At 46.1% G+C, this 22,842-nt stretch overlaps 1 protein-coding gene across 1 annotated transcript in view; it reads left to right on the forward strand.

The window, feature by feature from the left end:
- CDCP1 (CUB domain containing protein 1) overlaps window positions 1-22,842 on the forward strand; it is a gene marked incomplete at both ends in the record, with an annotated part of 45,139 nt that overhangs the window by 18,612 nt on the left and 3,685 nt on the right. The window contains 6 exons of the mRNA XM_084247784.1: window positions 5,746-5,958; window positions 10,436-10,813; window positions 11,963-12,331; window positions 18,257-18,478; window positions 19,350-19,730; window positions 21,001-21,366. Of these exons, the coding sequence (XP_084103910.1) occupies window positions 5,746-5,958; window positions 10,436-10,813; window positions 11,963-12,331; window positions 18,257-18,478; window positions 19,350-19,730; window positions 21,001-21,366 (1,929 nt within the window). The remainder of the gene's footprint in view (window positions 1-5,745; window positions 5,959-10,435; window positions 10,814-11,962; window positions 12,332-18,256; window positions 18,479-19,349; window positions 19,731-21,000; window positions 21,367-22,842) is intronic.

Here is a 22,842-nt window from a genome sequence, read left to right on the forward strand (position 1 = left end):
CAGGCTGGCCCATCCCTGCCTGGGAGTGGCTCGGTTCTTCTTCTATAGACAGAGAACCTGAATGAGGCTGAGCCCCCCAGAAAACCATACCAAATTTGAGGCAGCTTTCTGCCCTCAAAGAAATGTTTAATGTCAGTCTTTTAAGCTGTATTCAACAAAATCTAGCAATCTAGGAGAAAATAACTTTCCTGGTGTTATCTGGTGGATCCTCTTCCTTGCAATCATTTCCCTTGCAAAGAGCTAGGATGGCAGGGAGGAAAAATAGCAGGGGCATTTGTAGAATATGCTGTGAATAATGAATGGTGAATAATGAATGGTGATTAAACAATTGGAAATTCCTGCCCAAGAAGCAGCTGGTGAGGCAGAAACTAGCAAAGGTGCCCTAATAAGGAGAGGCCGCAGGCGGGAGAGAGAAGAAGCCTGTGACTCATGAGCCAACTGTGGAGCCTGAAGGCTTCCCTGAGTGCCCTGAGCCAGGGAGCCCACACACGTCTGCGTGAGGGCACAGCGACTTCCTTCAATCTATGAGGCCTCAAAGTCATGCCTAATGGTGACCTGCATTTTGTTCGAGTTTCTGAGTGATAGATCTTCCAAAATATCAGACCCAGAAAATATCAAGTTCCTGGAGAGATAAAAGAAGGAGACAGTGAAGAAGAAAACAGCCATCCATTTTCTTTAAATTATAGTTTATCAAGCACTCGGATGTGCTGGCCCAACTGGGGGGGATGGCGTTGGTGAGAGACTGAGATTTATTCCACAGTGTTAGACTTTCCAGTTTCAAGATGTGATTAGTGGTGGTGAGAGGGGAAGGGGAAAAATATGACAGTGAGATGTTCTCAAACTCCAAGCATTTGTGAAAAAAAAAATGAGTTACAAGCTATTTTACTCAAGCATTCTGGGTTCCCAGAATTGGTGGGGGGTGGGAAAGAATAGTCCAGATTACAAGTATGTACCCAGTTGAATCATCTTTTTGAGCCTGATCTTTTCCTTCCGCTGATGTATTTATCATTTAAGATGGGGGGGGGGGGCAGTTGGTAACAACCTGTAGGTGACATGTCCTTAGCTGTGACCCTAGAAAACCATCTCTGATATAAACAGTCTCCTCCTGCTGCAATGGTGCATAAGACTTGACTTTACGACACATGTGTCTAGCTTAGTATCTGCTCTGGACCATGAGCTAGACCAGGTGGGGATTCTCAGGTCTGGGGCGCTGAAGGAGAGATGCAAGCTATACCTGGGCAGTAGAGCGTGCTGGCTGGTCATCTCAAAGAAAGAGCAGAGAAACATGGCAAAAGAGTAAAAGAACACCTGGAGTGAGTGATTGAGGCCTTGCAAGACTTCCTTGTCTTTGTTTTCATGATGAGTATGGATGAAAATCTGGGTTATTTAGAGCCCAAATAAAAGAATACAAATAACAGAGGCAGCATTTATGATTCATGAAATATAAAGACTAGCATATTCAAAAATTAGAGTTAGGACAGTTGTTTTCCTTAAGGAAAAAAATAAAGGTGAATACCTGCCTCCCACTATTGGAAAAAAAGTTTCCAGTAAGAGAGCCCCAGTCCCATGGTGGCTCTACCAGAGCTACTGTCTTTTTCAGAGGTTCCCCACAAACCATTTATTTGGACCCCCCTTGGTCTCAACTCAACTCCCCAGTGGCAGGCACGCCTATGCGACTGTTTCTACCATTGAATCATTTGTATCAAGTCTGCTCTCTGGAACATATTAGAAGCCCAGAAAATATTGCCCGAATACACAATTTCAAAGATTCTAAAAGAAAAACTTTACTCTCTAACAGGGATGTGCATTGTTCTTTATATGTCACTAGTAATAGAATAGATTGTCATCTACCCAGAATTATTTGGATACTGGCCTAAAAGCAGGAGAAAACTGAGTGGAGATCTTTTAGTGAGATCAGCCTTGTTCTTCTTGAAATCTAATTGAAAGCTATTTGGAAATATTACCCATACTTTGAGAGAAATTGGGACATCCCAAAATATTATTAAACCATATTTTAACTGTGGCCATGACTGTCTCCTTCATTTATGAAGCGCCTACTTAATGTAGAAATGCAATCTGACACAAGGGTTTTCCTCTGTTTTGTTTAAGTTATAACATACACATAGTAAATGTCACCAATTTAAAGAGCGCCATTCGATGAATGTGGCATTTCTCTTCAAGTGTAATCACCACCGTAGTTAAGATCCAGAATGATTCTCGCCCTACAAAGCCTCCTGGGCCCCTCTATACTCCTTCGCCAGCCCTGCCTCCAACCTCAGGCAACCACTGATCTATCTGTTCAGTGTCCAATACTTAACTAAAATTAAAATAATCATAATTGTTGAGTCAGGCATTTTTAAATAATGCTTTGGCCAAAGGATGTAAAAGAGGCATGAGGATGACGAAGAAATTGGTAACCTCACTAGCCAGGTGCCAGGTCTGAGTTCCCTCTGAGAATAGGGTGAGAGAATGCAGGAGTTCAGAGACAAGATAGCCCAAGAATTTTTTACAAATGACCCATTTTTACAAATGAGACGTTTTTATGATTCCAGAAAGGGAACACAAATGCCAGCATAAATTGCTAGGATGTAAATCCGACAAGTGGGTTTCCAATCACAGATCTGGATTCATTTTCAATCTGATGTCTGAAAGAGCCCCTGGGTCATCAGACTCATCTCAGAAGATATAAGTGATGATGCCTCTGGAATAAGAAGCATTCTAGTAAATATGGGACTTATGGCACAGAGGATGTTTGCTTCCTCAGAGCCTGTTAGTTAAAAAGACCAAAAGACCTGTGCCTGTGATTCCCACCAAGATTTATTAGCCCAAACTGAAACACAGGAATGGTGGTCTGTCTATGAGAAACTAAAAACGGGAAAGACAAGAACATGAGATTAGGGGGTTATAGGGAGCTGCACGGAGAGGAAACTTTCTGCCTGCACACGAGCACCGGGCACTGGGCACTGTCTGGGCTCTGAGGCTACTTCTGAAAAAGACAGACAGTCATGTCCTGTTCAGGGGTGAACAAACCCCACAGTCCTCTGAGTCAGAGACTAGAAAGGGGATGCACATAAAGCAGGTCAGGCTGACGGAGGGGCAGACGGGAGGAGCACTTCAGGGAACTGGTCAAGGAAAGCCACTCAGGAGGTGACCTTTGGGCTGAGACTGGAATGACTAAAAAGAGCCAGTTCTGGCTGGAGAAGGAGCAAGTTAGAATCAGGACCAGCACGTGCAAAGGCCCTGAGGGTGAGGAAGAGTTTGGTGTCCAAAAAGGATAGCCCAGGTGGCCTGAGCACAGTGACTGAGGCAGAGAGGGGATGAGTTGAGGTCTGAGAGATAAGCGTTGCCCTCAAAAATGCAAACCGGAGCCATTTGACTTAGGAAGGCAGCTGTGCCATGCCCTGGAGCTCTGAGAGATTGTCACTGCCAGCAGTGGCAGTCACTGGGAACACTTCAGGTTGCAAAGTCACTTCTTACTTTCTGAGGACTGACCCTATTAAGAATTGGCAGGGAAGGTGGAGTTATTCTAGGCCAGCCCCTCTTTTTATAAATGAAGGAACAGAGGCCCAAAGAGGGTAAAGGTCTTACCTGATAAGCCGGGGGAAATTGCAGTTCATTATCACAGGTGAAGGGATCAGTTTCCTCACTGTGTAAAGAGCTGCTGGCCAGAGGGCCGAGCAGAGTGAATGAGAGTGAGCGAGGAGGAGAGGGGTCCACAGGTGGACCTAAGTCCAAGTGTTTCACATGCAGCTGCTGGGAACACAGTGAGCTCAGCCACTGCTGGGAAGAGAGTGTGCTGGGCTCTCCCGCAGGCAGGAAGTCCTGCAGAATGAAGGCAAGTGGCTTGTCAAATGCTGGAAAGGAATCAGCTGTGCTTGGGTAGTAGCTGGTGGTCTATCTAAACAACGGAATACTGCTCAATAATAAAAAGGAACAAATGACTGATGACTGATTCCCGCAGTCCTGTGGATGACTCTCACACATGCTGAGAAAGAAGCCAGAACAAAAGAACTTGCTGGAGGAGTCCTTGTAGATGAAGGTCTAGACCAAGCAAAAAATAACTGATGGTTTCCTGGGGCCAGGAGTGTAGGTGGCCTGCGAAGGGGCTTTTGTGGAACTTTGGGGGTGATGCTTTTGTGTGTGTGTCTTGATTGTGGTGATCACGTGTGTGTACATTTTCTGAAACTCTTAAAATGTGTGTGTCCTTTTTGATGTTGATTATACCTCAGTGAAGTTGATTGCAATTTAATCTTTTAAAGGAGGGGACGCGCCTCCCTGGTGGCACAAGGGGTTAAGTCTCAGCACCATGAAGCTATCACCCGCCACTCCAGCATGAGTTCGATCCCCAAGTTCTATCCCCAGCCAGGGAGCTAGCCCACATGGCACAGCAGACCTCTCCTGTCTCACCTGCTGCTCCCCTCAGCACTGTATTTCAGTAGATCCACCTGTTCTGTTCCCCACTCTGTCTCTGGTGAATCCTCTCTCACACACACCCGCACCTCTGGCCTGTACTCCAGCTCTTGTATGCATAAAAAATAAATCTTTAAAAAAAATATATAGGAGGGTCTCCCCGGTGGCACAGCGGTTGAGCGCTGGGTTGCAAAGCTGCCCGCAGCCTCTGAAGTGCCGGTTTGATCCCCAGCTGCTCCCCGGCCACCGGAGGAGGGTCCCACATGGCATGCAGACCTCTCTTGCCGCCTGCTGCTCCCCTCAGCAGTGTACTTTGGTCCTTCTGCCTGCTCTGCTTCCCGCTCTGGCTCTGGTGAATTCTCTCACCCTCCCGTGCTTCTGACTGTACCCAGTGCTTGTATAAATAAATAAATAAATCTTAAAAAAAAAAAAATATATATATATATATATATAGGAGGGGAAAAAGCTTATCTAAAAAGCAAAGAAAGGTTTTTGGTTGGCTTGCTATTTGTCTATTGAATGCTTTTACATACCTGCACCTAAAAGGTACCAACCAGGGAAGAGAGGCACTGTTTCCAGCCTCTCTCTGTGAACCCCAGGTTCCCTCCACCAACCCATTTACAGATGACCATGCCCATATCCACTGGTCCCAGCCATCAGCTGCCTGTAAACCCACAATCAGAACCTGAATGAAGGGAAGGGAAGGCTTAAAAATCAAGAAAGCAAAGGGAATGGGCAGGAAATCAGGCCCCATCCCAACCCTACACACACCGCCGTTTAATAAGCAGCCCCATTTGGCGGGCTTGGTACTGTTGGTTCCTTCAGATAATTTTGCTGGACCCCAGTCTGAAGTATCAGCATTGTTTTGCTCTTCCTTTCCAGTTTCATGGGCACAGTGCATTTCTATCTAATTTCTGCAGAGGTTGCCTGGCCTCCATTGTACACTACAGCATGTGTGTGCATGCACTGGGCCTATGAGAACATGCAGGGCTGAAGGCAGCAGCTATTTGCAGATAAACATGTTCCTGCAAAGAGACAGCATCTGTGTCATGGACTTTGGTCTGTGGTCAAATGGGAAGGAGGTGGCTAGTTAATGCTGCACAGATGGGGCATCTGAAAACATGCTGCTCGAAACTTCCAAGATATGGGACACTATTTTTATCTCTTAGAAAAAATGAAAACAAAAGACATGTTGTTGCATCATCCCCCTTTCAGATCAGGAGGGAAGGAATGCAGGTATTAACAGGAGCTCCTCCCTGCAGCAGCTCTGGGGGCCATCTGCAGACTTGCAGACCTAAATCAGCCAGCTCACTTCATTTTTCTTCCTCCCTTTAGAAACTTTTGAGATTTCTCTGCCACAAGGAAGCGGCATTTTAGTTCACATAAAGCTCGGAAACACAGGGGGGCCAGCCATGCCCTGTTACATCATGACTACTAATTCAAGAAAATCTACCATATTATTCATCAAAGATGGAGAAAGTAAAACCTTTCACTTTAGTTGCCGTCATCCAGAAAATCACTTCGTCATGGAGATCCAGAAGAATATCGGTAAGTCCGTGCTAAACCAGCCTCTCGTGCCAGCGAGGCTTGCAAGCTCTGTGCTGCACCCTGCTCCCTGTTTAGTCCTTATGTGGCCACTTATGATTCCAAGTGTTTTAAATTGTTTAATCCCTAAATCAGCCCTTGGAGAGGTTCACAAAGCACTTGCCTAAGATGACACAACTGGCAAATAGCAGCAGGACAGAAAGCCAGGTCCTTGGGTTCCTGGACCTTGGCCTGTGCCCATTGGGGCGCTATGTCTGAAGTGCTAAAGGCATCAGGCTGATGAGCGAAAGTCAAAGGAGGTGGAGGACAAAAGAAATGGAAGGCTGGGAAGGTGGCGGGAACGGACATATGAGAGCTTTGGAGATGAGGAACTAGGTTTGGCCTGAGTTCTGGGGCTAAGGATCACATGACCTGATGATGTGTCTTCCTCTGACTGAACTGCTTTGTGACTTAGTTTTCTGTCTGTAAAAGAAAAAGAGTCAGTGTATCAACCAATAGAGTTGTTATGAGGTTGAAATAAAATAGTACATTGAAAAAGTGGGGTATATGTGAACAAACTTTAGATATTTGGCATTATAATTATAATTTGAGCTTGGGGTAAGGGATTAACATGGGAAATAATAGTCAGGTAGAAAAATTTAAATGTATAATTTCCCAATCATTTCAAGGTGGGCATGCAAAATAGGAATTAGTTATTAGGCATATTAACAATGGTTATGTCATCTAATCAAAACCATACTCAGTAAATATCTTAGCTTTTAACTGAAAAAATAAGAATTAGGCAATAGATCAAGAAGCAATAAAAAGAGACTGGTAAGTATAGCTAAGACCCAATTATCTGCAAATACCAATTAAATAGATAAATCTCTGACTAGTGTCTTGGAAAAAACAAAAAAAACAAGTATACAAGATTGGAAGAATAGATTTTGATTTAATGGTATATACAAAGGTGGTTTCTAAAACTGCAAGAGACTATTATAATAATAGATGTGAAAATATAAATGAAATAGATGATTTTCAGGGAAAATTTATTTGGCCAGATTGGTTCATAAAAAGGAAACCTGAATAAATAAATAAGGAGGAGTATGAAAAATAACCAAGATGGAGGAGAGCAGGGTTTGGCTTCATTGAGGAGTCCTATAAAACTTCAGAAAGCAGATGATTTCTATGATATTAAACCACTCTAGAGAAAGATTGACGAAGTTTTTCTGGAAAAGGCCAGATAATAAATATCTTCAGCACTGTGGGCCAGATGGACTCTGTGAGCACTGCTTAATCGGAGGTTAGAGCACAAAATCAGCCATGACATTAGGTAAACAAAAGAACAATGAATGTTCCAGTGAAACTTTATTTACAGTAAGAGGGTTTGATTGGATTGGGCCCATGGCTGGTTTGCTGATCCCTGTTCTAGAGCATAGAAAGAAACATATAGAGCATACAGAGTTCATTTTACAAGACTTTTACAACCCTGGTGTCAAAATCTGCGAAAACATTAAAAACAAAACCCATAGACCAATCTATTATGAATATACATGCGAAAAATCCTAAATATACATACAATTTAAGTATTTCAAGTACTGAAAGACAAAAGAGAAGATGAAAATAAATGAAGAGATACACCATGTTCCTTGATGAAAATCTCAGTATCTTAAAAGTGTCACTTCTTCCCCATTAATTTAGGAGTTTCAGTCGATTATAATTAAAATTTCAGTGAAACTTTTAGAGCAGAGACTATTGACATGCTTAGGAATTCAATGGGCTGGTGTGTTATTGTTAAAGAACAAAGTCAATCTGAGTATTTGACATGGAAGGATACCCCATTTGTCCCTCTGACAACACTGCAGTTTAAAATAGGAGAGTAGTTTATATAGTGCAGTCCCACTTGATTAAATAAGCACATGTGATCCTACAGAACCCAAAGTCTGGTGGGATGAACACCAACATGCTTACAACCACATGCTTACAACAACCTTGCATTATTTTCATCGGGGGCTGGGGAAGCTAGCAGGGAACATTCATTTTCTCCTTCCTGTTCTTCTACTGTCCTGTTTTTAACAAGCACACCTTACCTGGATAATCACTTCAATCAATAGCTGACTGCTGTTTTGGAAGAGAAGAACAGTAACAAGTAACACACAACCCCACCCCCACCCCCCAGGCAAGTCTCTCAATCCTAGGAAACCACACACCATTTACTACGTAGTAAATACCCATTGTTTTCAAAACATAATTTTGGAAAATGATACCAAAACATGACTTCCTGAAAGAATGACTCTGAAAACAGGCCCAGGGTTCTGCCTGCCCCTCGATGTTATACCTTTCAAGCTTTGACCCCTCTGTTGTTGAAATAGTCCCACCGAAGTGAATGAATGCAGTCTGTGGAAAATGGGTTGTGACTCACTTCAGGAGTAGCTCATCTCCAACCTCTGGCAAGGAGTCACTTTAATTATTTAACATTCCTGCACAGGATGGGGCTAGTAGAAGGCTTGGAGGCACCCCGATCGCCTCGCTGTTGTACCTGCGTGTCCAACCTAAAAACTGTAACTCTCAGCAACAGAATACAAAGCACTTTCCTACCTGACTCTCCCAATGTCATCACTGGTGGCAGAACCCAGGTGGGGAGATGGGGCTTTTTGACCCCAGTTCTTGGTATGGAATAAGATCAGACTTGCTCGGAGGGCTCTGGCAGGTGTGTTTTGAAAACGCCCTCCAAGTGAGTCTGGTGAGGAGCCGGAGCCTGGAATCTCCACCTCACTAGGGCTAGCCCATGCCAAGAGAGCTCACCCAGCGGGAGCCGCACCCTGTGATCCTGGGCACACAGGACGCACGGGTAGAAAGCTCTGAGGCCAACTTTGGAAGCAAAAGAGGTGGCTTGAGGTGAACAGTGAAGTTTCCATGACTCCTAAAAATAGATACTTTCTTGGGCCTCCCCTGGTGGCGCAGCAGTTGAGCGCTGGGCTGCGAAGCTGCCCGCAGCCTCTGCAGTGCCGGTTTGATCCCCGGCTGCCAGGCGAGGGTCCCACATGGCGCGCAGACCTCTCCTGCCGCCCGCTGCTCCCCTCAGCAGTGTACTTCGGTCCTTCTGCCCGTTCTGCTCCCCACTCTGGCTCTGGTGAATCTTCTCACCCTCCCACGCTTCTGACTGCACCCAGTGCATGTATAAATAAATAAATGTATCTTTAAAAATAAAAAATAGATACTTTCTTTACTGAGGCACCATGCTTTTTATCTGTACTCATCGCCTTGTTATCTGACACTGTCTTGTTGGTTAGATGGTGCAGTGTGTTAGCAAAAACTCAGGTTGACCTAACACAACCTGGACTTGTGTCCTGGGATTGTCCTGCACCCTGACTCCAGGGCTGCTTGCAAAATGAGAGGTTTGGTGTGGATAACCTGAGAGGTCCTAGGCAGCTCTGAAATTCTTCCTTAATCCCCTTTCGAAAAGACAATTATTTCAAATACCCAAATAGATAGCATGATGGCGACGCACCAGACCCCACAGCACCTCTCAGACTCCCGATGGTCAACACCAGGAAAGACGTGCCCTGCCCGCTACTGCTTCTTCCATCTGCTTTCCTCTTGCTTCCTCCTTGACAGCAGTGTTTCTCACTTTGTTTTCAAAGGCTTCAGAAACAAAGTACATCAAAGGATGTCATTAATTATTAGCCTTTAAAAGAATCAACTGCTGTGGTAATAAAATACCAGCATTTGAGCCATGGGGCAGGAAGATAATTGTGCCCGTGAGTTCCACACACAGGAGGTTGTAGATTCAGAACTAGCTTCGAATGCTAACGAGTGTGCTGACGGAAAAACCAGTTTACAAGGTGGATCTTGGCACTGTGCCCTAAAAATTACGAAACCATCGCTCAATTAGAGGGGCAGTTAACTATCCCAAAGCACAAGCTCTACTGCAAATGCCCCCTCTCGGCTTCCAGTAAGACCCAGACACAGGTCCACACCTGGATTCCAGTAGCTTCACCTGGAAAATGCAGTCGTTAGGAGGTATCTAGGGTCTGGTTCCTTGGAAGCGGAGCCTGACATGGGGGGTTTTTGTTTAGGTCACTTCTGAGAGTGCCCCCAGAAGCAACCTGTGAAGGAGAAACAGATGTCTTTCTAGCTGAAGTGTAGCCTCAGGCTGTTTCTGGGGTAGGGATGGCATTGGAGTTGTGTCATTTGAATCAAGGAAGTCAGACTTTCTCTCCTGCACTGGGCAGTGAATGGCTGTGGACCATTGCTCCCCTTGGGATGGGAGTGAGGGGGCAGCCAAGCCTCTTGTCTCTGGTTCCAAGCAGCTCTCTCTGCAGAGGCACTTCCCTAGGGAAGGGAGCATCTGTGAGCCTTCAGCCACCAACACCCACCCAGTCAGGGGATGGGCGCACCCACCTGGTGAAGCCCCCGAAGAGTCTAGTGCGGTTGCTGAGGGGCAGTGAGTGGCTGGGTGACGATCCTGACCAAGACTGCTTTTGTGACTGTATTTCAGACTGCATGTCCGGCCTGTGTCCTTTTGGGGAGGTTCGGCTTCAGCCCCCGACATCAATGCTTCCCACAATCAACAGAACTTTCATCTGGGATGTCAAAGCTCATAAAAGGATCGGTCTAGAGCTACAGTTCTCCCATCCTCGCCTGAGGCAGGTTGAGTCTGAGGAAAGCTGCCCGGATGGAGTCACTCACTCCATCAGTGGCCGCATCCATCAGACACCATCAAACACCATCGAGGTCAAGATCGGGACCTTCTGCAGCAATGGCACCGTGTCCCGGATCAAGATGCAAGAAGGAGTGAAGATGGCCTTGCACCTGCCATGGTTCATCCAAAGAAACACCTCCGGCTTCAGCATTGCAAACCGGTCGTCTATAAAACGTGAGTGCCCCATCCCTCTCCCTCCCCTTTGTTTTGCTGAGGTTGAAACATACAAAATCACCAATATTCTAGGTCAGAACTGGTGAGATGTCAGCAATTTTGTGTGATTCAACCTGAGTACCTTCAAGGAAGAGTCCACTCTCCTGTAAGCAACACTGCTCTAGTGAACCCACTCTTGTCTATTATGCAAGCTGGTGGTCATTCTCTCTCGTTTGTTCTTTGTGCCTGTGAGGTTTGTTTGCAAGGAAGAAAGTGGAATTCGGTCTGCACACCTGTTCTGACTGCTCCGCTTCGAATTTCTTTGTCCTCCCTTCTACCCCTTTCCCGTGTCCTGTAATTGTATCTGTGATGTACTGGAGCTGCCCACGTCAGCCCATGAGAGGAAATTGCTCAATGTTCAGGAGTTTGGGGAGTCAGTGTTAAGCAGAGCAGTTAATAACAATAAAATTACATAGACTTACAACTAAGGAAATTGATTTAGAAACAAAAGTAATAAATATTCAAAACTCATGACTTCCTAATTATTATACCACATTTTACTATGAGCTGTGCACTTGAGGTTTAGTTGACTCTATCTGTCTGGTGGATATACTATATGATGGTGTATTCTCCCCCCAACTTTGGCTTTTTTTTTTAAAGATTTATTTATTTATGCATACAAGAACTGGGGTATAGGCCAGAGGTGCAGAGAGTAAGAGGATTTACCAGTGACAGAGTGGGGAACAGAATAGTTGGATTGACCAAAATACACTGCTGAGGGGAGCAGCGGGCGAGTCGGGAGAGGTCTGCTGCGCCATGTGGGTAGCTCCTGGGCGGGGAACGAACTCCTGCTGCAGTGGCTGCGGACAGCTTTATAGATTGTGTCTTAACCCCTGGCATCACCAGGGAGGCCCCCAACTTCAGCTTTAGCCCCCGAGTATTGACACCAAGGAAATGGGCAGACACTACAAATTGGGAATTTTTTTTCCTCTGCTGAGTCTGTTATTAAGCATTTACCCACAAACACCAACGTCCTTTCATCCTGCCACAATCATACTCCCCGCCCAGGCCCTGAGCATCTCCCTCTCTTCTCTAGCCCCCAGCCCTTCAGTGTGGACAACTGGTCTAGTTGCCTCCTTTTGTTTCTCATTTGGGTTCTGCTCCCGATAGGACTGTGCATCATCGAATCTGTGTTTGAGGGCGAAGGCTCAGCCACCCTGATGTCAGCCAACTACCCACGTGGCTTCCCTGAAGATGAGCTCATGACGTGGCAGTTCGTCATTCCCGCACCATTGCGGGCCAGCGTCTCCTTCCTCAACTTCAATGTCTCCAACTGTGAGAAGAAGGAGGAGCGGGTGGAGTACTACATCCCAGGCTCCACCACCAACCCTGAGGTGTTCAAGCTGGAGGACAAGCAACCTGGGAACATGGCTGGGAACTTCAACCTCTCTCTGCAGGGCTGTGACCAAGATGCCCAAAATCCAGGGATCCTCCGGCTGAGATTTCAAGTCTTGGTCCAGCATCCACAGAATGAAAGCAGTAAGTGAGCCCTGCTTTTCTTCCTCTCCACCCCAACACCTTCTTTCCTACCTGGCGAGTCCACTGGGGGTGAGGCTTTCTTCCTATTTCTCATCGCTGGCTTCTGGAACACTGGACTCTGGATCCTGTGAGTTTCAGGAAGTGCTTTGCTAGGCAGTACAGACTCAGTGGCAAACGCCTGGCATGCCTCTCCATTTCAGCACAAGATACAAACAAACTTGCATTCTAGGTGCTGAAATGTCTTTAATAGAGGTATTGAAAGGTTTCCTTCTGGGTCTCATTTCTTGACCCTAAATGTAAACGAGGATGTCACCAACACCCACAGCAACACCCACAGTGGTAACTTACACTGTTTTGTTGGCTGAGTGCCCCATACCACGGACACACTCTCTTGAGTGCCAAGCCCTGCCCCAAGCATACCAGTTACGTGATCTCAGCGAATCCTTATTACAAGTCAGGGGTGAGAGGAGAGGAATTATATTCACTTACTGATGAGAAACCAGAAGGTTCAGAGAGTTTATAGAAGCAGCCCAGTATCACACAGCTTGTCAGGAGCACAGCAAACTCAGAACCCAGAGTCTGTGTGTGGATCACACTGAACCCCGGGTGGGTTCCTGAGCATTAGTTTGCACATCATTCCACACACATTTACTCAGATGCCATGACCCTCCAGAAGGGAGGCAGGGCCAAGGGCCAGGGTGAGGAAGAGGGCCCAGAGGACAGCATTTAAGGAGGCTCCCTCTCTGAGGGCCCATTCTCAGGGGGATGTGCATACAAGGTGGGTGTGCTTGCCCAGAGAGCAAGCCCCTCCTTAAACTTTGCTCCCTGGGTACCTCACTTGCCTCACCAGTCTGCACCCTGACGGGAGAGGTGTGCATCTTGAGATGAAAACTACAAGGTGAGTTTAGAGTGAAGGTCCCAGAGGCTCACCTGTGAAGGCTGGAGTATGACAAGTCGTCTTGAACTGAGCCATTCTGACGTTTGCCAAGGGTAGGTTTGGTCCAGAGGACTGATTCTCACCCTTGTTTTTATTATGATTTATTTCTGGAGAGCAGGCAGAGCCAGGCAGAAAAATCAAGTGGGAGTGTGAAATGGCATGCTGTTCATTTTTGTAGAGCTGATAAACATCTGAAAAGTGGTAGTGAGGGGTCACCCGAGAGGTCACCCAACTGGTATTGCCTTGGGGATGCCCCCTGGGAGCCTAGCCCCTCCGAAGCTGGGGATTCACCCATGTCTTAACCCAAGATCCCTCCTAATTCACAAGTAACTACGTGAATTGGCGCATATGTGTGTCCATTTTTAAGATTCCTCTATCACAATTTTATAGTCAGAATGCTGAAAACAGCCATGAAAGAATTTAGAAATGGAGTGGGTTTGAGTTTTGGATGATGGAGAGGTTTGTTTATCATCTCAGTCATGGTGAATGTTACTGATTAATCCTATTTCCTGCAACATCAGCTGGGTTGATTTCTGAAACTAAATAAACTGCTAGACGTGCTGTGACAGCATCAAGAAAGGTATGGCTTTAGTCTTGAGGTAAATAAAGAGTGATTTGGAGGTGTTTAGCAGTGTAGAGGTCTTTTTTTTTTTTTAATAGAGGCATGCTTTATTTATTTATTTGTTTGTTTGTTTGTTTGTTTTTTTGTTTATACATGCATTGGGTACAGTCAGATGCACGGGAGGGTGAGAGAATTCACCAGAGCCAGAGCGGGGAGCAGAGCAGGCAGAAGGACCGAAGTACACTGCTGAGGGGAGCACCGGGCGGCAGGAGAGGTCTGCGCGCCATGTGGGACCCTCCTCTGGTGGCCGGGGAGCAGCCGGGGATCGAACCAGCGCCGCAGAGGCCGCGGGCAGCTTCGCAACCCAGCGCTCAACCGCTGCGCCACCGGGGAGACCCAGTGTAGAGGTCTTTATATAAAATAGGGGTTACCTTTTTCTAGGGGAGTGAAAGGACTTGACCAGCAAGAATGTCTTTGGGGATAATATTAGACTGAACTAGACTCCCTGAGAGCTCTAATCTTCTGGACAGCCCCATTATGTCCTTTGAACCCTGATGTGGACCCTAAATGTCAAGGGATTGCACACAACAGTGAGTCCTGTGTACCCACATGTTTGTCTGATCCATTCCTAACTATCCTGCATTCAACAAGTATCTGTGGGCTACGTAGCCCCAGGTTAAGAGCACCTACTCTGAAGTCAGCCTGCATGGATTTGAATCCTGGCCCCCTGCTTACTGGGTGACCATGGGCAAGTCACTCAACTTGTGTGTCTCAATCCCTCATCTATAATGGAAATGACAGGACTTGAGGAGGTGTCCTGAAGCAGAGATGGCTCAGTGCCAGGCAGGTAGTAAACACCCATTAAATGTATCCTGCCCCATAATGAACTCTCTTCCTGTCTTTTTTGATAATATGGTTCTATCACATCCTACCTGGTATTAATTGCCTCTTGTTGCCTATAGATTTGAAAAATAATTTTGGTCATCTTTGAGTTTTATCCATCACAATTGAGAGAGAGAGTCTCTATTATGTTTCTCCTTTAATAAAATAATTTGGGGGAGGTTCAAGGGTCCCTGCTGATAGTGATCCTAAGAATTACCATGGTTACCAATCTCTGGTATTCCCTTTGGCAGGAGCAGACTGCCAACCTTGCTCTAAAAGTACCAGACTGGGGTCTTCAGAACCCTGGGCTTATGGGTTCTCAAGATTCAAACAAGGTAGCCAGACGTGACTTTCTTCCTGCACGACAGTGCTTGTGCAAGCGGTCACTTGCATCCTGTTTAGCTTTTACAAGGCATTTGGGGCCCTTAACTGAATGTCGGCTTTGGTTTTTGTTGCTTTGTGAATCTTAAGTTTGCCCTGATGAACTTCATATATATTTGAGCCTATTTTTATGTTAAAGTTCAAAATCTCATTCTATAGATACCACAGAAAAATGACTAGGAACCTTGGTGAGACTCACTCAGTAACCTTATCCCTTCGAAGTTTCCCGGTGTTGATAAATATCAAACAGTAAGAAGTTCTGTGTGCTTGTGTGTGTGTGTGTGTGTGTCTGTGTGTCTGTGCGTCTGTGTCTGTCTGGGGGAGGGGAGGAGGTGTTACTTAGAAACCTCAGAGTCCAGTGGTTTTTCCATGAAGGACATCTGCAGTGTTGAGAAGAAATCCATGGTTCTTCTGCAGCAGGAAACCATTCAAGTCACAGAGCTGCCCATTCATGTGTGGCCTTGGACAGTCCACTGGGACCTCTGCACGGTCTCCACTTCTCAGCTGTGAGATGGCAATGGCCGCGCCCTGTGTGCTCTCTGTTGTGAGGCTGGGTGAGGCTGCTTTCAGGGTGCATTCAATGAGTAACACTGAGTAACAAGGTCTTGTCTTTCCACAGATTTAGGAGTTACTGGGTGGCCCAACTTGGAAAGGCCGCCCTCTGGGAGAGGGAAGGCTGCACATTTCCATCCTGTGAAAGCCACCTGTGAAAATACCCCATAGGCAGACTGTAGATCGCCTGTGTCTCCAAGTTATTTTGAGATCCCGCCATGAGAGGTGTGGCAAGGCCTTTAAATGGCTGATGGGTGAAATGTGCACACAAATGAGGAAGTTCAACACAGTGTGTTATTAGTGGGAGCCAGGGGCCTGCAGACACTCCCCGAGATGGCAGCATGCCCTGCTCCCGAATCACAGTTGTTTGTCTCAACAAATTACACTCTCTGTTTTGGTTTAACTGCTGGATGTCTCATCACCATCCACCTGATTATTATACAGTAGTTTTCAAAGGAAATTAAACTGTAAAACCACAGCACCATTTCACCACTCACACCCACCACGATGGCTAAAATAATAAAGGCCAGGACACTGAATGATGGTGAGGATGTGGAGCAAAGGAATCTTCATACATTGCTGGCCCACAAGATGCAAATGTCTAGCAAAACTCTGGCAGTTTCTTGTAAAGTTAAACTTATACCTACATGTGGTCCAGAAATTTCGCTCCAAGAGAAATGAGGCCATACATCTACTCAAAGACTTGTAAAATGATATGTCTGGCAGTCTTGTCCATAAAAGTAAAAAACTGAAAACAACCTAACTCTCCATCAATAGAAAAACAGACAGACAAATATGGTATAGTCATCCTTTGGAATACTACGCAGTAATAACAAGGAAAAAGCGACTGATGATGCTCACCATCTTACGGAGCACAGGACAGCCCCACAACAAAAAGTAATCCTGTTCAAAATGTCAACAGGGCTGAGGATGTGAAACTCTGCTTTCAACTGTGTATATCGTTAAAAGTTTGAAAACACAGAAATGAGGGAGAGGGAGGAAGTAGGGAGATGCTGCTGTGTGTGATTAGATCTTGACAAAAGTGAGCACAGGTTACAGAAACAGGGGTCTCTAACACAGCCAGGGGCAGGGGTGGGAGGGCTTCCTGGAGGTAACCGTGAAGATGAGTTTTAAAGCACAGTAGGAAAATGACATGAATATGGGGCCAGAAGGTTGAAAAGCTAACCATTTTTCAAATCGAATCACATTTAAGTTAACAAAATCAAAATATATATGCTAGTTCTGGACATGACCTCTTTCTGATGAAAGCACTATTAGATATTATGGTGTAACTTTACATAGAAATAGACACTAATAAGAACTAAAGTAGAGTTAGCTGGTAGGACAATGCTAAGACATTTCTTTAACTGTGCTTCAGATTTGACACCGAGCACCCTGGCAGCCAGTTCAAAAGGAACAATTCCATTAACTATGTGGTTCTTGTTACCAGGAAGGAAGAAGAGGAGAAACAGAACTTGCCCAGCTGGCATTCAACTTAACTTGCTGGAGCTGCAGGCAGGGGTGTAAGGGATTGATGAACATACAGGCAACAGCTTTCCTAATTTGATGACTTTCTGTAAAGCAGAATGAATGAAATTAAAAAGCAACTCAGTAAAAAGTAATCTCCAGGGGTACCTGGTGTGGAGCCTTTTGATGATGATGTGATACAGTGAAATGACTTCTTTATAAAGCAATCTGGTAATCTATTCCAAATAGTTGAATATATATATCCATTATTTCACCTAATCATCAGTCCTAGACTTTCTGTTGAGCTCGTAGATGAAAATTAAACATGCACTTGTGCTTTTTTAATGATTTTTAAAGATTAAACAGTCTTTTATTTCTAATGGCAAAATCACAGAAATCAACTAAATGACCAATAATTAGGCAGCTCTTTGAATTACATAAGAAATACATGAGTATTTTCTTATTAAAAATTCTGGCATTTCACATGAAGCTAAAATCCCCCTGACCACCTAGAGTGTTCCTACCCTGAGCCTCTTTTCTTGGGGTAACCAATTGTAGATTTATTTCTCTCCAGATTTTTTTCTCTTCATTTACAAACATATGCACATGTAGAAATAGCTGTTATATTTTACATAGAGATTTTGTAACCAAATGGTATCACACTTGTTTTTTTTGCTTCATTTTTGGAGGTTCTTATGTGAATATGATTTTGCATCTCTTAACATTTCAATGATGAATTACTGCTTAAATAAGTAGTGGTAAATATTACTTGGCTGACTATTATTCATCACTAAGGTTAGTGAATATTTTAAAAGATTAGTGGGTGTGAAAACCACTAAATAAGTAAAATAATAAGCAAAATCAGTAAAACTATAAAATAATAAAGTAAAAACAGTATAAAAGCTTATTTACACTATTCTTTTCAGTAGATGAAAATATGCATATATGTGAACTAGGATTAAAATAAACTTAAGTAAACTTAGATAGTAGAAATGCAGCCTATTTTTTTAAGTCCTTTTAAAAACTATTGTAATGTCTTAATAATAAAACTTTCTTTCCAACAATCCCCAGCGTAATGTCTGCCGTCTCACAGGGTCGCTGCAGATCCCCACTCATCACACCTGTTTTCCATTTGTGGTTCCAGATAAAACCTACGAGGTTGACCTGAGTAAAGAGCGGACCATGTCGGTCACCATCGAGCCCCGGCCCATCAGGCTGAGCCGCAAGTTCGTGCCAGGCTGCTTTGTGTGTCTGGACTCTAGGACCTGCAGCACCAACATCACCCTGGCCCCTGGCTCCAAACACAAGATCTCCTTCCTCTGTGACGATCTGGCCCGCCTGTGGATGAACGTCGAGAAAACCCTAAGTATGCCCCACGGTTAGCGTGCTCCCCTCCTGCCTGCGTTTGTAGTGAGGGCCACTGGACAGGTTGCTAACAGTATGATCAGAAATGTCCCACAAGTGTAGGTCAGTGAGCAAGAGCAACCAAGAGGCAGAGTGGGGTGCAGACTCACCCCCTTTAGGACAGGCTCCCTTCAGAAGTGCAGTCCCCATGCCTGCGAGTCTCCTGTCCTCAAGTGAAATCCTCTCCTCTGAGTAGCTGTCCCCATCCTGTCCTATCCACACTCAATGCCCACCTGTCTTCTCTCACTTGAGACTGACTCTCAAGATGGGGAACTTCAATAAGCATATAATAAATGGATAGCACTGTATCTTGCTAGGCCACCATGATCTCTGATGCTCTTAGAATCTGCAGATGCAGGAACTAAGCAAGGCCACCCCATTAGGAGGAAGTGACAGAGCTGGAACGTGAGCTGAAGTATCCCCAGTGACACGCCCTGCTCTAACCACCACACAGAACTGCCTTCCCACAGGCAGAAACTCTGGGCAACAGGTCTGCGTGGAGAAACTACATCCTGCCCATGTGACACTTGCATCCAAGACACTGATACCCTGAGGAGTAACCTGAGCAAACAAGAAAAGAACATGTCAGCCCTAAATACTCTCGAACTCCATCCACTTGCTCAGTAGATAGTAAGAACAAGAGAGAGCAGGCAGGAATTTGGAAGAGAACATTGAGGACCCATGGGTGGAGGACAGAGTGGGAGAGAGTGACTGAGGGAAAGCCAGGAAGCTCCCAGAAAGCTGGCCAGCCTGGGTTTGCCATGGGGGCTGGGAGGGTGTGCTTCTACTCTCCCACTGCCTACCCACTACTACCACGAGCCCCTGTTTTCCAGGCTGCCTGGACTACCGGTACTGCCTCAGGAAGTCCTACTCACTCCGGGTACCCCAGGACATCCTCCAGCTGCCTGTGCGGCTGCACGACTTCTCCTGGAAGCTGCTGGTACCCAAGGACAGCCTCAGCTTGGCGTTGGTGCCAGCTCAGAAGCTGCAGCAGCACACACAGGAGAGGGCCTGCAACACCAGCTTCAGCTACCAAGTGGCCAGCGCCGTCCCTGGCCAGAACCTGTATTTTGGCTCCTTCTGCTCTGGAGGTTCCATCGGGCAGATCCAGGTGAAGCAGAACATCTCTGTGACCCTCCGCACCTTTGCCGACAACTTCCAACAGGACATGTCCAGGCAGAACCTGACCGTGTCCCTTATACCACATTTCAAAGGTAAGGGGTCTTCCCTTCTCCCCCTCCCCCTTTTGCTTTTCTTGTTTGACCATCTTATTTTGGTTCTGTGACCCTCTTCATTAAGTCATCAATCTGCAGAGAAAAGACAGAGCTGACGGGCTGCTCCTCACACCAGAAACTTGGAAAGATGCTAAGTCCCCATCCTGATTTTACCTAGTGTGGAAAATTCCAGGAGTTAGAAGAAGAGAGACTCTTCTAACAGTGGGAGGCGGTGGTTGGTAGGCAGCAGAACAAATAATCAGGTTCGAGTCTTTTTTGGAAGCAGGCAGATCAGAAATGAGAAACAAGCCAAATATTCCCGAGTCCTGGATTTTCAGGGCAATAACATAAAAATTCTTAAGCAGACGTTTTTATGATTCTGCTTTGACAATTCAGAACACAGTGTGGCGAGCTTGGAAGACAGGACTGTGAGGGAGAGGCCTCTCGGAGCGCCAGGGTTGTGACCCCCACCCCGCGAGCCGGTCCCCCTGGCAGGCTGGTCTTCACTCCTCTGAGGCAGGAAACCAGGTTGAAATAGGTCACTGCTGTGAACCTCAGCTGGTGGCTTGTAAAAGCTACTGTCACCATTCCAAGTTGCTCAAAAAACAGTTACATTAGGTTAGAGGCCATTTTAAAATTGACCAAGACCTTTACCTGAGCTTTACTGGGTACTTTTGTCCTCAGAGGCCTGAGTGGGAGGACAAAGCATCTTCGGCCATGGGATTAAGATTGGTCCAGGCGGCCTAATATCACCAAGGTACCAGAGAAGCCCTCTGGGGATACCAGCTTTGCAGGTCTAGAATTCTTTCTAGCACCCCAAGTGTTTTTAATGTCTGAAGCAGGAATCAGGCTATACCATTCCCCCTCTCTGGTGGGGCATCAGCTGAGGGACATCTAAAAAGCAGCTGAGATGACCACCATTTTGGTCAACTGGCCAGGCTTTGTTTTGTTTTCAATACCTGAGCATCTAATCTGACTCTAATCCTGTGCTGAGCAATGCAGGAGCCACTGGCCAGTGTAGCAATTTAAGTTTAAATTAATAGTAACAAAATTGAAAACTCAGTTCCCACAACACCAATACACTCAAGTCTCCCACAGACACTGGAGTGGCTATTCCATGGGACAGAGCAGCTCCAGAACATGCCCTTCTCCTCAGAAAGCTCTGCAGGGCAGCGTTGGCCAAGCCCATTCATAAGTGTCTCCTTCACTGTTCCTTTTTCTCTCCACTTTGAGTAAAACAGTCGCTGTGGTTCTCTTCCTTTTCCTGCAGAGGACAGTGTTTTCATGGTGACCCCAGACACAAAGAACAAGGTCTACCTGAGGACCCCTAACTGGGACTGGGGCCTGCCATCACTCTCCTCCGTGTCCTGGAATATCAGCGTGCCCAGAGACCAGGTGGCCTGCCTGACCTTCCTCAAGGAGCGGACCGGGTTGGTCTGCAAGACAGGGCGGGCCTTCATGATCATTCAGGAGCAGCGGACACGTGCTGAGGAGATCTTCAGCCTGGAGGAGGAGATGCTCCCCAAGCCCACCTTCCGCCATCACAGCTTCTGGGTCAATATCTCCAACTGTAGCCCTGTGAGCGGCAAGCAGTTGGACCTGCTCTTTTGGGTGACACTTACCCCAAGGACTATAGGTAAGGGCCTTCAAGGTCTTTAGGGGATGGTGGAGGACAGCAGATTGGCAGCTGAAGGGTAAGAAGCAAGCCTGGGATATGAAGCAGAAACACTTATTGGAATCCTGGTTGTCTGTGTATCAGTCAGCTGTTGCATCGATGCTGCATAACAAAGCACTCTAGAATTCAATGACTTAGAAAGAGCTGTTTATTATTATATGTTGGCTGGGCAATCCTGGGCTGAACTGAGCTCATCAGGGTTCTTATTCATGCACCTGAGGGGCAGCTGCATGTTGGCTAAAGACTGGGGATCCTGACTGGGTGTTCTCACAGACTGAGATCTAGCCAAGATCAGCTGGGATTACTGAACTCCCTTGGCTCTCCTCCATGTGGTCTCTTATTATTCTCACGGCCAAAGCAGAGACCCATGAGAGGAAGCCCACAAGGTCTCCTGGTGCTTAAGTTAGGAAACCACACATCGTTCCTTCTACAGCATTCTTTCAGCCAGCGTAGATTCAAGAAGTGGAAAACTAGACTCTGCCTTTTGATGGGATGAGGTGCAGGATCACATCATGAAAGACCAGGTTCAGGGAAGATGGAGAAGTAGGGCATTTTTGTGGTCCATCTACCACTGTCATTTATTATTACTCTCTCTGACACAGGGGAAGTCTCTTCACTCCTCTGATCTTCCTCACCTGGGCTGGCTGAAAGAATGTTGTAGAAGGGATGATGTGTGGGCTTCTCACCTAAGCACCAGGAGACAAGTACCTCATAAAAGTATCATTGGTAATTCGGTGTCAGTGATTAAAATGTGGGGCCCTGGAAAATGGTGCTGGCATTTTTTTTTTATTTAGTCCAGGGAAGCACTGGAATCCATGAAGCGCCCTCAAGGGCAAGCCTCAGAGTAGAGATGAGGAGTTTGCTTTTGTCCTCAAAGTTGCAAGATCCACTGAAGAGTCTCAAGTGACGAAATGCTTGTGTGACCAGGCAGTCTGTGGTGGGGCTGCATTTGCCCTTTATTCCAGAACCAGAAGGGACAGCGGAGATTGTTTTTTTTTTTTTTTTAACTTTTTTTTTTTTTTTTTTTTTTATAGAGGCATGCTTTATTTATTTGTTTGCTGGTTTGTTTGTTTGTTTTGTTTATACATGCACTGGGTACAGTCAGAAGCATGGGAGGGTGAGAGAATTCACCAGAGCCAGAGCGGGGAGCAGAGCAGGCAGAAGGACCGAAGTACACTGCTGAGGGGAGCAGCGGGCGGCAGGAGAGGTCTGCACGCCATGTGGGACCCTCCTCCGGTGGCCGGGGAGCAGCCGGGGATCGAACCAGCGCCACAGAGGCCGCGGGCAGCTTCGCAACCCAGCGCTCAACCGCTGCGCCACCGGGGAGGCCCCTGTTTTTTTTTTTTGATCCCTTCACTTTCTGGCTGTCAGAGACACTGAGTGTCTGCCCAGTCCACACAAGTGGTTAGCAGCGAGAGAATCGGTGGGAACTAAAGG

This window comes from Talpa europaea (genome assembly GCF_964194135.1).
Source record: "Talpa europaea genome assembly, chromosome: 11".
NCBI classification, from domain to species: domain Eukaryota; kingdom Metazoa; phylum Chordata; class Mammalia; order Eulipotyphla; family Talpidae; genus Talpa; species Talpa europaea.